Here is a 17,837-nt window from a genome sequence, read left to right as displayed (position 1 = left end):
TTGCCAGGAAACAGTGGGGGAATTATTGCAGTGGGAAGCACTAAATCATTTTAAAAAAAGCAAAAAGAGAGTACACCTGAGGAGTTTGAAAGGCACTACAACCTCTTAGAGAGTGAGGAGTGTATGGTCTTTCTACATGGGAAGGGCTAGAAAAGAGAGGAGAACTCTTTCTGCAGAAGAACTGGGTGGAGAGAGTGATCACAGGGCTGAGGGAGAGGCTGCACACCAAGTTAGGTACCAAAAATACCCATTTTCAGCTCTACACCAAACCCAGACACCCACAAGACACAGCAGTGGGTGACACCAGGCTGTACTGGTTCTGATACTTATTGAGCTACTCGTGTTTCCTTGCTCAAAATATTATTTTATGCTTAAAAAACCCGAGAAAATAAAAAGAAAAAACACGTCCAAAACAGTGCAAGGGGATGGAGAGATCTGGAAAATAAGCAGCTGCATTTCATTCCTATGATATCAGGTTAAGCCAAGAGCAAACCCACTGAAATCAGTCCCTGGGATGATGGAAGCCATGAAAAGCATATTCCAGTTTAATTGGATCCTCCAACAGCCTATGAATAAACACTCCTGGGAACCCAATTCCCCATTCAACACATATTTTCACTGACTCTCGAGAAAGACCAGGGTCTTTCTTTCCCTGTGCCCCACCACCACTACCTCATTTTGTATTTATTTTCCTTTATGAAATTGTATTCTTATTTTCCAAAGTAAAAAAAAAAAGAAACCGATCATATTAAACAACTTGTGGTGTGATTTATTATGTTTACACCATTTGCCTGTTGCTGATCTTAGGGCACCTCCAGGGACACAAACTCACTCCCTTTCTGTCAATTACAAGTTTTCAGTTGATTTTCTGTTATAAATGGAAGTAATATGTCTCTCCTGGGCTTCCTCCGAGTTCTAAGCCTTTGCTTTCCAATGCGTTTTTTCCTTATTTGGCGACCATACGTGGATAAGGTATTGGAAATTACAGTTATTACTCAATTTTTATTTGTTTACTACGTCTTGGTTGGCGGCTTCTCTTTATTTTGCATTATTTGATTATTATTTACTGTGCAGTCTCCAACACACTCAGCATGTTCACACTGTTGCAGGCCTTTTGTGCACCTAGGTGCTCAATTAAAAAATGCTTGTAAAATCACCTGCCATTTTTAAACCTGAATTCTTTACGAAGTTCAATGATTAAATCACTGTGGCCTTTGAGGTTTACCAGGGTCATTTCCTGCCATTTACAAACCTTAAAAAACCCCAAATTACTGTTGCTAAAGGAACATAATGGGGTAAACCCCACAAATTTATTGGTTTTTAACTATGTTCAAAGCCAAGCCTTAAGTTCATGCACATCCTTTTGAAAATAAGGCTTTAAATTGTATTACATATTTCTTTTAAGGGAGATTGCAACACATGACTGGGAATCACTAACAGAACCAGGGTGATCTTACTTCTTGTAAACAGAATCTAAGTGACAACAGCAGTGGGGGAAATCCAAAATCATAATTAAATTCAGGAAGTTTTGGGGCAAAAAAAGGCACATAGACCTATGATCGAAAGGAGAAGGACAATTCATAAAGTTCATTTTATCCATTATTTGCATAAATAATGTCAGCTCTTGCTCCTCGTCTTCTGGGCCATCACTGCTCTACAGCTGCTTAACACTTACCTGCCAGCCCCATAATTCACACCTAAATAAGACTTCTAAAATAGCCACAAGTAAGTGATGTGAACAATATTCTTCTGAAGCAGATTGAAAACTGACTGGATTTGAATTAGCCAAGTGGGTGTTTCCATAAATAAACCTGGTAATAAATGAAAATTCCTGATTTGGTGGTGCACAGAGCTGACTAAACAATACTTAAGAGGTTAAAATAAAAATCCCAAAAAATCCAAAAAACCAACCAAACAGAAAAAAACAACCACCAAAACATAAAGAAGTTTCATGCCAATCACTGATACCCAAATCCTAATTATTTCATGCACTTCTCCAGTTCTGATTTCACAATACTCTGTAGCAGAGACACAAGGGGAAGCTGAAATATCCTGGTATTTTGTGTCTCCAATTGGCTCTCTGCTGATCCCACAGGATGGCACGTGGCTCCTGGAAAACCGTTTGCAAGAAAGCAATCAGACAGAATTTAGCAATGACAGAAACTGCAATTAAAACACGGAAATTTGCAGCAAACAGCTCTTCTGAATGATCTACCTCAGAGTTAAAAATAATGGAAAAGTAACACTGATTTTGAGAGGATAATAACAGACTCCATAACTAAGGCAGAAACCAGTTAGTTCATGATTTGGCCCAATTTCAGCTCAAACTGTGATGAAATGGCAGAAAAGGGAGCAAAGTCTCTTGTTTGTGGATGAGCATCACTCGGGAGGGAAGAGCTCTGAGAGCTCACCCTGAGCATTCAGGTTGGGTTTTGTGGGACAGCCACCCACAAAAATGTTCCTTTATCTCCACTGCTACAGCTCTGGGGAAGGGCAAACAAACTACTCAGAAGTAGGAAATTAATTAATGAGGTAAAAGTGCGTTAAGGTTGCAGAGGATGCTCTTGGTTGCAAACTGTCCTCACCTCCCTGAAGGAAAATCCTTGCATTACACTGATGTGGGATTGGGATACTGGAACGTGAGTGCCCCCAGGAGTATAATTGGTTTTATTTTACGTAAATTACCTTCAAACTTCTCTTTAATACTTCTCCTTTCTTATTTGGGCCAACTTCCCTGCCCTTAGTTCACCCTGTCCTCCCCTGGGCAAGCCCCCACCACCAGCTGCTCTTGGTAATCCTTTCTCTGTGCCATAAAACAAGTAACATCTCCCTCATTTCCTCTGGTAAACATTCAAGGTTGCTTTCCAAATAAAAATCTTCTGCACCGGAGGCATAAGACAGGGTGTTTATGTGCTCCCAAAATGTGTGTGGAAACTGGAGCTTAAAACGTCACGAGGTGCCACTGTCAGGAATGGTACCATTTGGGCAATGAAAAACAGTTCAGAATTTCATCTGAGATAAACTGTACGTAACTTCAAGGGTTTAGGGTCTATTCTTGCACACATGCAATGCCCAGAAGCTAAAAACTATCCTAGGTATGTCCAGCTGGGAAAACCAAACCAAACCAATGCTCACAACTGTGCATTTCCCAGGGGGGTCCTGGAATGTTGGCATTCAAGTAATTCTAGCACTGATAATGGAAGTCTTTAGCTGCAACCACACTTCAGAGAACAAACTGTGGGTTGGTAGTTTACTTTTGTTAATGTCCTCTATATAAAAAGAATGACAATTACAAAACCTATCTACAGCAGGGCTTGAATTGTGGCCTCCAGCAGTAAGGTGAGGCAGTGATGATCTGGTTAAAATAGGTGCAGCATTTTCCCAACCACTGAAATTTCACCTGAACTCTGCAGAATAACTCTTCTGGCTGAATTTGTTTATACAAAATGTAAATTGCAGGATGGGAATACAGGTCCCAAGAGTGACTTCCCAAGTGAAGAACGTATCCCAAGAAATTAATTTTATTCCACAGTATAACGGCAACACTCTGACTTGAAACTAATGTATAACGTTAATTGTTTTGGCATAAAAGGTGAATTATTTTATGGCTAAAATATACCAGATCAATTTTCAGCCTGCTGTGCAGGTAACCAGGCATGCAACTTCTGTGTATGGAACAGCCCAGAACAATGACAGCAGCTTGAGACACACACGCAGTATCTTGCAATTTCAATCTACTCATTTAATGAGAATATTGAAATGTTTCAGCTGAAGTTGCAAGGTTCCTACTTCAGGCTAAAACCTAATTTTCATTTTTAAATGGAATAGGGTAAGAGTCCACTCGTTTTTCTGATTTTGGAATGAGCTTCAGTTTGATGTAAAAACAGATGCAATTCTTCAAACGTGGTAAATTGTATTTTCCTCTCCTGTCCCCCAGCCTACAGCACAGCCACAGAACTGGCCAAGAGGTGACTGCACACACATATCTGTCACCTGTGCTCAGGTGCCACAGGGATGTCAAACAGCCCTAAAGGTCACCTGTTCCCTACACTTAATAACTGGCGGAGCTTTTCCAAGCCCTTAGAGCAGTGTCAAAAGCAACGCTCACCACAGTACTTAAAGCACCCACATTTCTAAGCTCATCCCTGGGAAGCAGATGTTCCAGACTGGCAGCTGATCTCTTTATTAACACCAAACCCTCTCATGGTAAGTCCAACTCCACCGAGCACATTCCCTGGAGAAGGGCTCAGCACGTGGCCCTGCCTGCTGGAAAGGGACCATTAGCCAGGGGCAGCTTTCACACTGAACACAACCTTTTAATAGCAAACTGCTCCTCAGCTGGCAGGTTAAATGTTCCTTGGTGCTCCCAAGGAAGCCCAGATGTTAATGAGAGTCTGACAAAAAGGCTCTGCTGCAGTTGGGTTCCAGTGCTGAATAAAAAAACTCCATTTCGCTTCCCCTGGAGCCGTGCGGGAGGGGGATGGGTTCGTCCCTCTTTATCACATTTCTGCACTAATTGCTCCAGACTTGCTGTGTCATTCCAAGTGTCCTGGCTCTCAGCACACTGTTCCCACTCTGGAAGTAGGCAGAAAAGTAAGAAAGTGCTTTAGGAAGCAATATGTAAATACATCCCCATTAGCCATATCCACTGCAAGTGACAAATTGTTCTTTTAATCACCTCCCTAGAACTTTACATTTAATTGCTGAGAGCATTTCCAGAACTCTGTTGTGCTTTTTCAATTGCTGGAAGTATTTTAAATTGCTTCCTGCCTATAATAATTTTGAGGCTAAAAAGGTGATAGTTTAGTTTATTGCTGAACTAAAATAAATCTGATTTCTTGTGAATGTTAAATATTAAGCACATAAACGAAGGGAAAGTAATGGAAATACCCAGGAGTCAATTTTCAAAGTAAAGCACCGATATTTATACATGGAAGCAGTAATTAGTGACACTTTCATTTGGTACTCTTGCACTCTTTTAGGAGCAGGTACATGATAAGTCCTTGTGAAAAACAAAAATTCCTTTCAGCACTCTTGTTCCGAGTGCTGGGATCAGCTGGGATTGTGTGCTGGGACTGCAGCCATCTCCCTCCTGCATCTTCCTAATCAATTATCCTGTTTCCAGAGAAAAAACCCAAATATTTTAGTAGGGAAGATAATAAAGAGCAGGAGGAGAAATACCCCACAGTCACAACTTAGGGACAAAAAGAAACTTGGTGGAGAGCCAAATGCAGTTATTTTCTCAAATTTCCTCCTCTTTTCCCCAAGGCATAACTGAGATACCTGGGACTGGGTAAGTGAAAAGGTTCAACCTGAATTTTTTTTTCTTGCAATTTGGTTCTTCCTGATCTACCTCTCCCTTTCTTTCCATCCCCCCCCCCATTCTTCCAAGAGATACCCCACAACAGAACATGGAGTTAAAGAGTTCTGTCAGATTTTGGGGTAAGAAACTGCTGAAAGCTTCTTAGGTCAGTTATACACTTCCATGTCAGCTTAAAAACATCCACTATGAAGTAACTGAAGATGATGCACAAATATATAAGTAAGATATATTAATTTCAGCCTGGATTACCTCAGCCTGGAACAAAGCTTTATCAAAAGAAAAAAGTGCTTCACAAAGGCTGCATCTGACAAAGTGCATAGCAGAGTGTCTCTGCAGCACTGGTTTGGTACTGGTGGTGAAAATAATGCTCTGGCAGATAGAAATCACTGGAAAATCCAGCTGGGAACATGTATTATTTTCCCTCATATGGACAAATGTAAGCGTCTCTCAGGTACCATTTGATTTCAAACTGTCAGCTGAAATTTGTGCAGATGACGATGATGACACCAGCAGGACTATTGAAAAATATGTTTTTAAATAAAAATGCCATTTCTCCTTGGCAGACTGAAACAGCTCAAGAACACTATGGAACCATTTTTAAGGCCATTGCTCTTCCAATATTCAAGGTACCACTCTTCTTAAAATACATTTGTGTGCAAAAACCTCTGCAAGCGTGATTTATTGCTCAGGCCCAGATGTGTGTCATCCACAACCTGCAACAAAAGCAGAAAGCAAAGGTGCAAACCCAGGGTGGTTTTCACCTCCTGAAAGGGGAGTTTAGATGGGATATTAGGAAGAAATTCTTTACTTAGGGTGGGCAGGCCCTGGCACAGGGTGCCCAGAGCACCTGGGGCTGCTCCATCCCTGGCAGTGTCCAAGGCCAGGCTGGCTGGGGCTTGGAGCAGCCTGGGACAGTGGAAGGTGTCCCTGCCCATGGCTGGGGGTGGGAGGAGATCTTTAAGGTCTCTTCCAACCCAAGCCTTTCCACACCACACTGATGTGCAGTAGGAAAGAAATCATCACATTCTGGAGTTCCAACTGTTTAACTTTGCTTTGCTTTAAAGGCATGAAATGTTTCCAAAGCCAAATATGTAAAATTTATTTAACTTATAGCTAAATTAAAAAAACAATGAAAAACAGCACATTGCTATTCAAGAGTTCCAGAAGAGAAGCAATCAGAGCATCCAGATATTTCTGGCATCTGAGACTCTTCCCATGCCATGTTATTCATGAAGGAGAGCCCTGCTGGAACTTGCAGGTCTCCGAACGGCAATACAAGAGACATGAGCAAAAATTTGCAAGTCTAAACACTCGTTTGGAACAGACATGACATTATTCAGTGAAGGATTTGTCACAGCAAACACTGAGCAATAAATTGGGATCTATTTTTCCATGATCTAATATTATTTCCTATCAGCATGTCACAACTCTGACACAATATGCTGCGAGCTGAATTGATCCCTGTCCTTCAAATCCAGTCTCACTTATGGATTAAGCCCACATTTATCAGGGAATGATATGAAGAGGGAGGACATGTTCTTGCTGCATTATCCATGTGGGAACATCCCTGCCATATTGCATGAAACAGGAACACGGAGCACACAAGGCTAATTAGGAATTTAAGACAAGCAGAATTTCCTTGCAATTTCCAACCGACAGCTCGTCAGCTCCACAAAATTCCTGTTATTTATTTAAGTTCTCCTGGGTTATGGTCACATTCCCCATGGGAATAACGCAGCAGGAAGTACAGCAATGTAAAACTAATGTCGAGTTTTTCCAGGCAAACCAAAATTTGTTGAAATGTTCAAATAACCATCAAGCAAATCTTCACTTGTACCATTACAAGCCATCCTTTTCTCTATATATAAAGCAGCTTTAAACCACCCCAGATAACACAAAAGGACTATGCCTCATTGCCTCCTCCTCTCTCGAAGAGCAGAAATACCTCATAAATCCAAAATCAATGCCAGATGAGGAAAACTGGCTGTACTAAACAAATATAAATCCCAATATATAGAAACAGAAATAACAGCTGAAGACAAGCTACACAATAATCACAGTACAGTACAGTAGTAACAGGAGGTAAAACCCTACAGGAACTTGCAGATTTGCTTTACTGAGGGCTTTGTCACTTGTTAGATACCAATTCTGGAACAAAATCAATAGCAGAGAAAAATCATTTTTAGATCTCCATATGTCTAGCCTTTTCCATTCTTGGCAGAATGGGCAAAAATTAGCATCACATGAATGTTTTTTAACCAGCTGCACATCAACTGTGTCCAACATTAAGTTTTGGGTATTGAACTGTTTGTTGGATTGACAGCCCTTTAAAACCCTTAAAGATGCAACAGTAACACAGTAAAAAGTCAAAATATCTGTAGAGATTTCAGTGCAATTTAAAGGTTGTAACAACTGGAGAAGTTGCAGACCCACATAAATCCATTTTTGATGTTATTTTACCTTTTGAGTATGTGGGTCAGATGATTTACTGGTTTTTTGTGGCAAAAAAGGGGGATTTTAACAGACTAGATGGGATATTAGGATGAAATTCTTTACCATGAGGGTGGGGAGGCCCTGGCACAGGGTGCCCAGAGAAGGTTAACAAGTTCCCTGCCACAGAATTAAAAGATCCAGAAGCATGGCCATGCAGAATGATGACAGATGACCATCTTAATTATCCAAACATCACTGCTCAATTATGATACAACTTGGAATATCTGACATAAAACCAGGCTGGACCAGAAAAATATTTGGGGGAGGGAATGTCTTCACGCTCAAAGCCGGTCATTTACCAAATCTTCATTCAGTAAATCCCAACCAGGGCTGCTTGGAAAGGGAATGTCAAAGGGGAAATGTGCTAGCTCTAAATAAAGTATTGGAGTGGTTTGTGATTCGTAAATGGAGTTCTATTGTTGGTTTAAATGCTGGATGTGCACACCCCCATGGAGCTGGAACTGCACACTCCGAAAGGACAAAACCACTGCTAACTGCACGAATAATTTGCTCCCTGTTGAAAAGGGACATTCATATGACTTATGTAAATATCTGTGCCTAAGATATGCAAGGAAAAAAATATGATAAATTGTAGAAGGGAAGCAATTTTCTTTTTCCACACTAAGAACTTCGGGGATGAACACTGGTGTCTATTGTAACTGGAATGCTGTACAGGGAGGAATAATCACTATTTAATCAAGTCTCTTCTTGCAAACTCCTTACAGAGAATGCAAGAAATAAGTGCAATTAAGTTAGCCAGATCTTAGAAACTGCACAACATGCCAGAAAACAAAAGCAGAGTATTTTGGGGGCTAGAGGGGGAGAGGAAACAAGCTGGTGGAGAAGGCTTTTAGAATTAGCAGTGTGTGGAATTGTTAGCTCAGCGCGATAAATACAGAATCGAAGTTAAAAAAAAAAAGTCAGATCACTGATCTGGAAAGGGCTGAACATCCCTCAGGCCAGGTCAGCTGTTCCTAAACCATCCCTGCTCTTCCTAACAAACTACTTCTGCTTTCTGGCTGGATGTTTTATCCCAGACTTCCTGCCCTGCATCCTGCCCTGTCAGACCCAGGGGACCGGCATGTTTGATGTCACCCTGCTACAGCTTTATTTCAGGGAAGAAAGGAGGAGAGGGATGTTTTTCCACCTTGCTCCATGTGTCCTGAAAACTTTAACAGTTAATCCTCCAACTCTCAGACAAAGCCAAGGATCTGAAATAATTCTGGTACCAGTTCTCAATCCCATTTGGTAATTCTGGGAGCGCTCAGCTCTGGTTTTTGCATGAACCACAATTAGTGTGGGGGTGTCAATCACCTCCCATCTGCTGCCTGCAAAAGGAATTCTCACCTCTTCCAACCACTGTTCTCAGCAACACAAGCATGTTTGGCATCACCTCCTGTTCCACACCTCAAACTTAAACCTTGCCTGAGTCAGGCAGAGCTGTCTCAGCTTGGCCATCACCTCTGGGTGTAAACCCACACACAGGACACAGCTGTAAGAACAGCTGGGGGAGATGCAGACTTTGGGCTGCATCTAGAAGCAAAATTTAATCATTCTAATTCTTACAGATAGCTAGGAGAATGACCCATTTTCTCAGATGCTGAAAGACAAAGCTGTTGTAAGGCTATAAAGATGATTTAAGAGTATGTATCAGTTTAGAGGGAAAAAAATTCTGCAAGCTCAGACAGTTGTAAAATTGCCACTTTATGGCTGTGTCTGCTTGGACTCTGCCAAATTTATGAGGCCACAATACCTATATTATTGAATATAATGTCTAGCTCCTACTACCTTGTCTTTGCAATCAAATCTAATGTTTAACATCACAGCCCTTCAATAATGGCACTCCATATCAATTACAAACAATAAAACCAGTTCCTTTCAAATATGACTTGAGGCTCAATAGCAATTAGTCAAAGGCTGAAGATGCAGAATGTGGGATGAAATGTACTTGCAACTTTTGGTCCACCAAGAATCCATCTATCCACTTTTCTCATCCCCTCAGTACAGCAGTGGTTTAAATTACACAGCATCATTCCATCACATCACAGAACGTCTTGATTGCAAGAACACGGGCAGACACCAGCACTGCTAAAGACAACAATCTCCTCTCTGCAATTGTCGGCTCACAGGGAGAACTGGATTCATTGAGGCTCAGCAGTTGTGAAATTGGGCAGAATCTAACTCCAGAAGATACTCCATTAATTACAGGAAATACCATAAAAATCAGACACATTAAGTGCACAGAAATTCCTAGGAACTAGAAAGGCAATTTAAGATAAAAGTAAATCCTCTTAAATACTTCCCTCCCCCTCCTCTGTTTTTGGTTCCTTTCTCCTTTCAGTTACTTCAGAACCCAGATTTCACTCTTGCTCTGCTCTTTGGCATTTCCAGGGACCTTGCCCAGCCCCATCAGCCCCGAGGGTCCCTTACCTCCTGCCCGGGGGGGTGTCCCACAGAGCAGCACGACCCCCTGGCCCTCCCGCACCGACACCGCGCTCCTCATCTTCATCCTGGAGTTCTCCCCATCTGCGAGGGAAACAGAGGTGAGCTGGGTATCAGCAAACAGGGAACATCAACAGGACACTCACATTCTCAAATGCCCATCTCTTAGCATGCAACCAAACCCAGCAAGTTCAGTGCAGCGGCTGCAGTAGAAAAGGCTGCTCAGCACGAGGGAGGATGACAGAATCAGGGCTGAAGGGAACTAATCTGCAGCGAGATAACTGAACAGATCCCACGGCTAATTTTGTTCTTATGCCTGGCTTCTGCTACCCTGATTTTGATACCCAAAAAGGAGCCAATGAGCGGGACTTAAAAATAGGTCCTGAAGCCACTGTTTCGCTGGAAATTAAGGTTATGATGAAAACAGCATAAAGATCCTCCTGAGCTCCCCTACCCAACTGTAAAATAACATTAATAACAACTATTCAGAAAACAGACATGGATCTTTCCAACGGGAAAGGAACCTTCTCCTGCAGGAGAATCCCCTGGAACATCCCTAAGCCACGGCTTTGCACCTCAGTGTCCTGACCCGGTGCTCTGCTCTTGACTTTGGGATTATTTTAAGCTGTGTAAGGAATCACAGGATACCCTGAGTTGGAAGGGATCCACAAAGATTATGGAGTCCATCTCTGGCCTTGCACAGGATACCCCAAAAATCACACACAGCATTGTCCAGACACTTCTTGGGGGGGAAAAAATGCTTCAGAGTATCCATAAATGCAAATATTTTATCATAAATTTATACTGGCTTTCCCTCTAGCTGGTGAGTCAAGACCCAAGAAAACAGAGCCTCATTACACCCTTAAACTAAGCTAAAAATAACATGCCATACAAACCAAGATCGAATTCCTACACTAACAAAGGCTTTTCTATAAATAAACCACATATTTTCCCATAACAGAACAGAAGGCAATTTAAAAAAACACCCCATATTTGTTTATAACCTTGTATAGGACACTAAACTGAGGCAGTCTTTAAATAAGGCTGTCTTTTATAACCAAGCATCATAGGAGTAGTGAGTTGACCAACACTAGCTATTTCCCCAAAATACAGCATTTTTTGTTACTGCAAAGCAACAGTTGTTACAGTGAGAACACAGAGTAAGAGCCATTAGAATTTCAATGCTTCCTTTAAAAAAATGCTGCAGTAAGAGCGTGTTGTACAATCCTTGGTTAGTGCACACGAAGTTCACAGGAATGTTTCTTAGAAGGGCTGTTTTCAGCTTTCCAAGTGAATTTCCACGCAGGTGTCCTCAGAATAAACTCAGATCCTTTTGCTGGACATGATGTAGAAGTCACACACAACCACAGCCAAACTGATTTCACTCCAAGGTCAAAACAACACAGCCTTAAATTATTATTTCAGGCCTTTAAAGCATCTTACTCTTTCCACCATAACATTATACATTCACCAGCTGCCCCAACACCATTCCCCAGAGCCATGGAAGGAAAAACCAGCAGCTGACAGCACCTCAGAGAACACACACTGCTCTGTTTCAGGATGAATCACCAAAAGAATTAGTATTTTACATATAGAATTAATTTAGACCACATTTTGCCCTCTTACATCACAACCTTAAATTTTAAGTAATACAATTTCCATAATTGAAATTGGTTTTTAAGCCCATGTGTTCATTTACTGCAACTGAAGACCTTCAGAACCTTCCTTGTCTTTGTATTGTCCAAGAAATTGTTTGGGCAGGATGGGATTTGGCCACGAGCACCTTGGGAAGGGATGTGGGACACGCTGAAGGATTGGGAAGGCACATCCTCATCATCCCAGAGGTACCTGGTGAGGACACACCACAGCTCTGCAATGTTGTAAAAATTGAAATTATTAATCCCTGATTGCAAGTGAAGACTGTTGTCACAGAAAAGCAGCTTTTGGGGAAACAGGAAGCAACGCAAACCCATCTGAAAATGGAGAATATGAGCCATGCTACAATAAAAGAATCATTTTTCACAAATGAGCAGGAAGCTCCCCACCCCCTTCTAGAGCAGCTCAAGGACCAGACTCATCACACAGATGCAACGTACCATCACTCAATTTCTCTGTAAACTTCTATATTCTCTTTACACAGTGTCTGGCACGGCTTTGAACACAATGAGAAATCAACATGCAAAACAGGAGCAGGATTCTTTATTAGCATTACACAAATAAGTCCCAATCTCTGACCTTGGAGAGCACTGGCTGCTTATAAACAAAATGCTGCTCTGATTTTCAGGTGTTTCTGCAGCATATTCAGAGGACTGAAGGTCAAAGCCAGGCATGTTTGGAAGTGTATCAAGAGCGATTGTTTATCCTTGGGCTTCTTTGTCAGGTTTTTTTAATAAGCCACAATTCCAAGCACAATAACACCAGGGAGCAGAGCTGTATCTTCTAACAAAACTAGTTATTACATGAACTCATTGGGAAGGGACATTAAGTCCTCTGAAAACTGACAGGGTAAATAAAATACCTTAAAAGGTGGACTAATAATGGCAAAGCTTGTTTATTTGTACAGCTTGAACTGTATCCCTGAAATCAGAGGCTCTTATCCTGCTGAAATGTCTCAATAGATAAAACATAACTGGAAACAAAGACCAGAGATCAGGACAGAAGATGGTTTTGAGGAGCGGTGAGTCAGACCAGGACTCGTTTTTCAGCACCCATGGGATGACAATATCCCATTGTTCAGTGAAAGAAAAGGGCAGAAACACAAAGTATTTCTGCATTTTATCTGCTGGACTAAACACTGGCTTATTCATCGTCAGATTTTTAAAACTCTCTCAAACTGGTCACCAAACTGAAGTGCTTTCATTAGTTTCTCTTGCCTTAATCTTTTCACCTCTTCCTTGTATTTATTACCCCTCACTTCTAATCTCCTTTCATCTGAAATGCAAGGATTCATGGACAAAATGAACACCTTAATTACTTAACCCTACCAGGCAAAGGCTCTAATCCTGCCACTGCAAATATTTTGGTAAAAGTGTTACAAAAAACCTAACTACAAGGGGAAAAAAAAATCCAACATAAAAACCAATCTAGAACTGTAATTTGCAAATTAAATGCTTTTATTGCCTTTTTATAGTTTGCCATATAGAAGAACATTTAAAATTAGCAACTAAGGCTTTCTGATTCCTGAAACAGCATTTTCTTCTCCTTTCCCCTGCTAATACATGTATTTGCCTCATTGCTTTAGTACCAAGTACATAAAGTTGATACAACTGAAATACACGTGCCGTGGCAATAAAATGGAGAAAAAACCCCACAATTCAGCTTTGTTGAAAGGTCTTTAATTCTGCCCAAAGTGAGAATTAACACGACGAGTTCCTGCCCATAGAAACAACGATATGAAAACTGCATATTCCACTGGCTTCTCTCCTGTTTAATAAGCCAAGTTTTCAGTCTCAAGCACTGAGACTTGAAGTTGTGAGAAAGATTCCAAGATGTGCAGTGACAGTGATGTGAGTATGAAACCTGGAACAGCTGCTCTGTGCATCAGGAACAGCAACATTTAAACACTCCTGTGATACCCAGGACAATTAAAAGACATGGATTTGTGGATTCATGAGGGGAAAACATGACCTGAAGCACCTCTGTAAGGTAAAACAGATTGAAAACAGTGACATTTTTATAAAAGAACAGAAATGAACTCATCTGCAGAGCGTGCTGAGCACATTCACTGCCAGCACCTTCCAGATGTTTCTGGTTGCTGTGATCTCGTCTGTTTAAGAAGGGATGGGGCAAGATCACATCAAATACTACAGCCATGCTTTGAAAAGACACAGAACATCATGCCATGAAAAATTCAGAGAATTTCTGATGACAAAGCTGCTCCACACACACAACTGCTGGCTTGTGGCAATGCTGAGTTATGTCGTATTTTGTCAAACCTGTGTGATCTTTCACTCCCAGACACAAATTTTGTACAAAGGAACTTCATAGGATTTGCAGACACTGCTAGAAAATTACACCAAATCCTCTTTATTGTTTTTAGGTAACACACAGAACACATTCACTGTGAGACGAGCAGGATTCAGTTTTCCAACTGATTTTTTTTTAAATTTAGGTTTCCAACTCCAAGTCTAGCATCACCCAAGCATCTTATTCCACTTATATCAATTGCTCCTTATTGTCAACACATGTTTATTAGCAATTCTACCGTGTTTTGAAAACCACAGAACAAGGATTCAAGCTCTACAAACATAACTGTCCCTTAATAGCCACGAAAATATTGATTGTATTGCTTCATCAGACTCATTGTTATTCAAAGGAGCAGAACTTGTTAAATATACTTTAGGTATAATTCTGTATTGGTAGGATGTTCAAGTGCCTAAATGAGTCAGGCAACCAAATCTAAGCTGTTTTCTTGAGTAGGTAATTCTGAAGTGGGGACTCTGATGTCAGCCCATAATGAAGCACTAATTCACAGCCCACTCGCCCTGGTAAAAGTCACATTATTAAAAAGAACGGAAATTCCACTCTCTCAGCTCTTAAGGGCAAATAACAGCCTCAGCACGCTGTAATAGCTATGCTGGTAATGAGAACTTCTGCAGAAAACAGACTAACTCTGATTTGTTTCTTTAAAAAGAAAAAAAGAAACATCAACAACAATGCAACCCAACAAACTTCACCACCAGCCCCTAACTCACCTGTCTGCATGAGCAAACCTTCTTCCCCACCACCCTATACCCCAAAATTTGCTCTACCAAGGCATTGCTGGCATCATGACTCTTGTATTTCTTTAGACAGACACTCAAAACTGAAGGTACACTTTGCGTAATTAATTCTCACCAGGATATTTGGGATACATGGCCTGTTAACCCCAACACACCATCTTGATAACACCACACCAGAGCTGCACATGAGCAAGTGAAAAACCTTCTGCTCCCATCCCAGGGCCTGGATGGAGCCTGAGAAAAATCACACTGAGGTAGGAATGAGGCACGAGACCAAAAATTATCTCTGTAATCAATTTCTGCTGGGCAGAGAGAGAGGATAAAAATATTCACAGTGCAGGAGTGAACATTACTCAAAGCAGGCAAAGAGTGGGGGTGATTTGTCACTGGAGGAGAGATTCAGAGGCTGCTGGAGAACCATCTCCAGGGTTTCACTTGGTTTCACAGGCTGGTGCTACAGGGAAGTCAGAGAACTCCACAACAACCTCTACAAAATCCCTTTCTGCTGTGCTGCAGGGCTGAACTCGCCTTTTCTGGGGCAGCATTTCCCTGCAGGAAGGTCCCAGCACAGGGGGTGACACACACACACTGCAGGGTGTTTTTAAACCCTCGCTGCAGGAACAGGAGCAGCTCTGGCCCCATCACTGTCCCTCTGCACCCCAGGAGCTGTAGCATCACTTCTCCACCCAAAGATCCTCCTTGTGCCCTCAAAGCTCCAGGACAGGGCAAGCAAAACAACCTCCCACCCTCAAGGCTCATTTTACACCCAAAATGCCACTCAGACAACTTTTGAGTTTGACATATTGCCCCCACCTCTGCTCACACCAGCCCCACCAGCAGAGCCCACCTGAGCATTGGTGCATCCACAGAAATGCTGCCAACAAAATGCAGCAAACCTCAGTGCAGAACGAGCAGGGCAGTGAGCAGACCCCGCAGGTTGTTTCCATCCCATGAAATGCTGAATATCTCACAGGTGAGTCCTGCTGGGATGAACAGGCTGCTGGAGCCAGGTGCAGTGAACGAGCAGCCAAGAGTACCAATAAAAACATCACAAACCTTTGAAACTCTTCCCCTCCCTGAGAATCAACTTGAGGTGCAGCAAAAAATGAAACAGGAAAGAATAAAATGCTCCTATACCAATTAAAGGAGACTAATTCAAAAGCCTGTGTTACATAAACACAACTAAGAAAAGCTAAAAATAAATTGGCACAGATGTGTCAGGGTGTGGTGAACAGGAGATGCCAGCATGGGAAGAGGTAGAAGAATTTGCAATAATGAGGGGAAAGATGGACAGAGAGGGATGAGGTGATCTGTGGGCTGTGTGTGCAATGGAGGGAAGAGACCAGAGACCACAGAGGGGGGGGAAAAAAAAAAAAGTGGCAAAAGAATATTAATAGCATAAAAGTTGAGTCAACAGCCCATAAGCAGGGAGTATTTTTTTTTTTTAAACACGCTCTTCACTGGCAAAAATGCACTGAAAGAACTGGGAAAAAAACCAAACCAAACCCTAACAGCACTACTAAGGAAAAGCATGTTTTGAAAGAAAAATGTTCTCCAATAGGTATTTCCAAAAATATGCCTTTCATAAATTTGTATTTCCTGGGAATTACCACTCAACTCCAGACAAACACAGCCCTGAACAAAGCAGTTCAGGCAATTTGAGAAATATCTCAGGAGGGAAGGATGTTTGCTCAAGGAAATTATCCTATAGCCGACTTCTCAGCTGCAACACAGATTTCCCCCCCCCCCCAACTCTTTCCCAAAACAAACCCCAAGAACATCCCGAGAGTCTACTAAGCACCAGCCCTCGTAAGCACAAAGCAGGTTTAGTGCTGAGGAACACCAGGCTATTCACATTTTAATAGTTAAACAGATGGCTAAAGCCCTGCCAGATCTACCTCTAATTATCTGAAGGTTTGTTTATTTATTAAATATGCAGCAGTGTTCCCAAAAAGCCTTTCCTGAATAAATAAATCAATGAAAACCATCCTACAACAGCTCGGTTTTAAAGCACTGGGAACATGCTGGTGACAATGGGATTCTTTTTTCCCTGCCACTGACTTCAAGTCCTGGATGTTTCCAGAGATGCCACCTTCCACAGAGAAATGGACAGATTCTGCCCCAAGTATTACAAAATAGTTCATCACCAGAAAGGATTCCTGGGATTTGGGTAACCAGGATCTGTCATTTCCTCATCTCAGCAGGTATGGAGCACCTGGCACAGATCCCTGCTTTGACTGGGAACACGTGGGCCAGAACAGATGTGACAGTGACAAATACCAGATACAGCAGATGGAGAAATGTCCTGCCCACAGATGTCTGAGCCCAGCTGCTCTCCACACCTACAAACCACCAACTTGTGAGTCAGCAGAAAAATCCAGTGTTCACAGGCCTTCAAAATAGTTGTGTTCTCATCAAAATGTATGGCCTTACCTGGGCTGAGCAAAATAATATGAAGTATTTTATTGTATGTGCAGCGAAACAAGGCATCCCCCCATCCATGAGCTACAACAGTGGAATGACGTGCCAAGAATAAGAGATCCAAGCTTAACCCATTGCTTACCTTGCCAGAATCACCTGTGCCATTCTCCATTCCAAAATCAGCTGGGTTTTACCTTCAGCTCCAGCTGCTGCCCAGTATTTTTAAGTGGACATGTTAAACACTGATGGACTTTTATTTTTTGTGTTTATTTTAATAATTCTCCTGTTTACTGCTTCTCAGCCTCATGTATGTTATGCCTCAACTCTTTAATAAAAGAGATACAAGGGAACCTGGAGAAGGTGACTATTTCTACATAACTGAATTCAACAACCCACTTGAAGCAAGCTGTAGAGAGGGTAAGGTGCAAGGATAGATT

General features: G+C 41.8%; 1 protein-coding gene across 3 annotated transcripts in view; it reads right to left on the bottom strand.

Annotated features, from left to right (window-relative positions):
• The window catches only part of LOC121657753 (contactin-3-like), a 96,519-nt gene that overhangs the window by 38,253 nt on the left and 40,429 nt on the right, over positions 1-17,837 (bottom strand). For 2 of the 3 annotated variants that reach the window (XM_042013818.1, XM_042013807.1), the window contains one exon: positions 10,247-10,342. The exons of the other annotated variant lie outside the window; for it this stretch is intronic. In XM_042013818.1, the coding sequence (XP_041869752.1) occupies positions 10,247-10,342 (96 nt within the window). The remainder of the gene's footprint in view (positions 1-10,246; positions 10,343-17,837) is intronic. 3 annotated transcript variants of the gene reach the window in all.

The sequence above is a fragment of the Corvus kubaryi genome, unplaced genomic scaffold (assembly GCF_017639235.1).
Source record: "Corvus kubaryi isolate FWS band 111438036 unplaced genomic scaffold, C.kubaryi_AGA036_p1.0 136, whole genome shotgun sequence".
In the NCBI taxonomy this organism is placed as follows: Eukaryota; Metazoa; Chordata; class Aves; order Passeriformes; family Corvidae; genus Corvus; species Corvus kubaryi.
The sequence above is the reverse complement of the archived record's forward strand: the minus strand, read 5'-3'. Positions and strand labels throughout refer to the sequence as shown.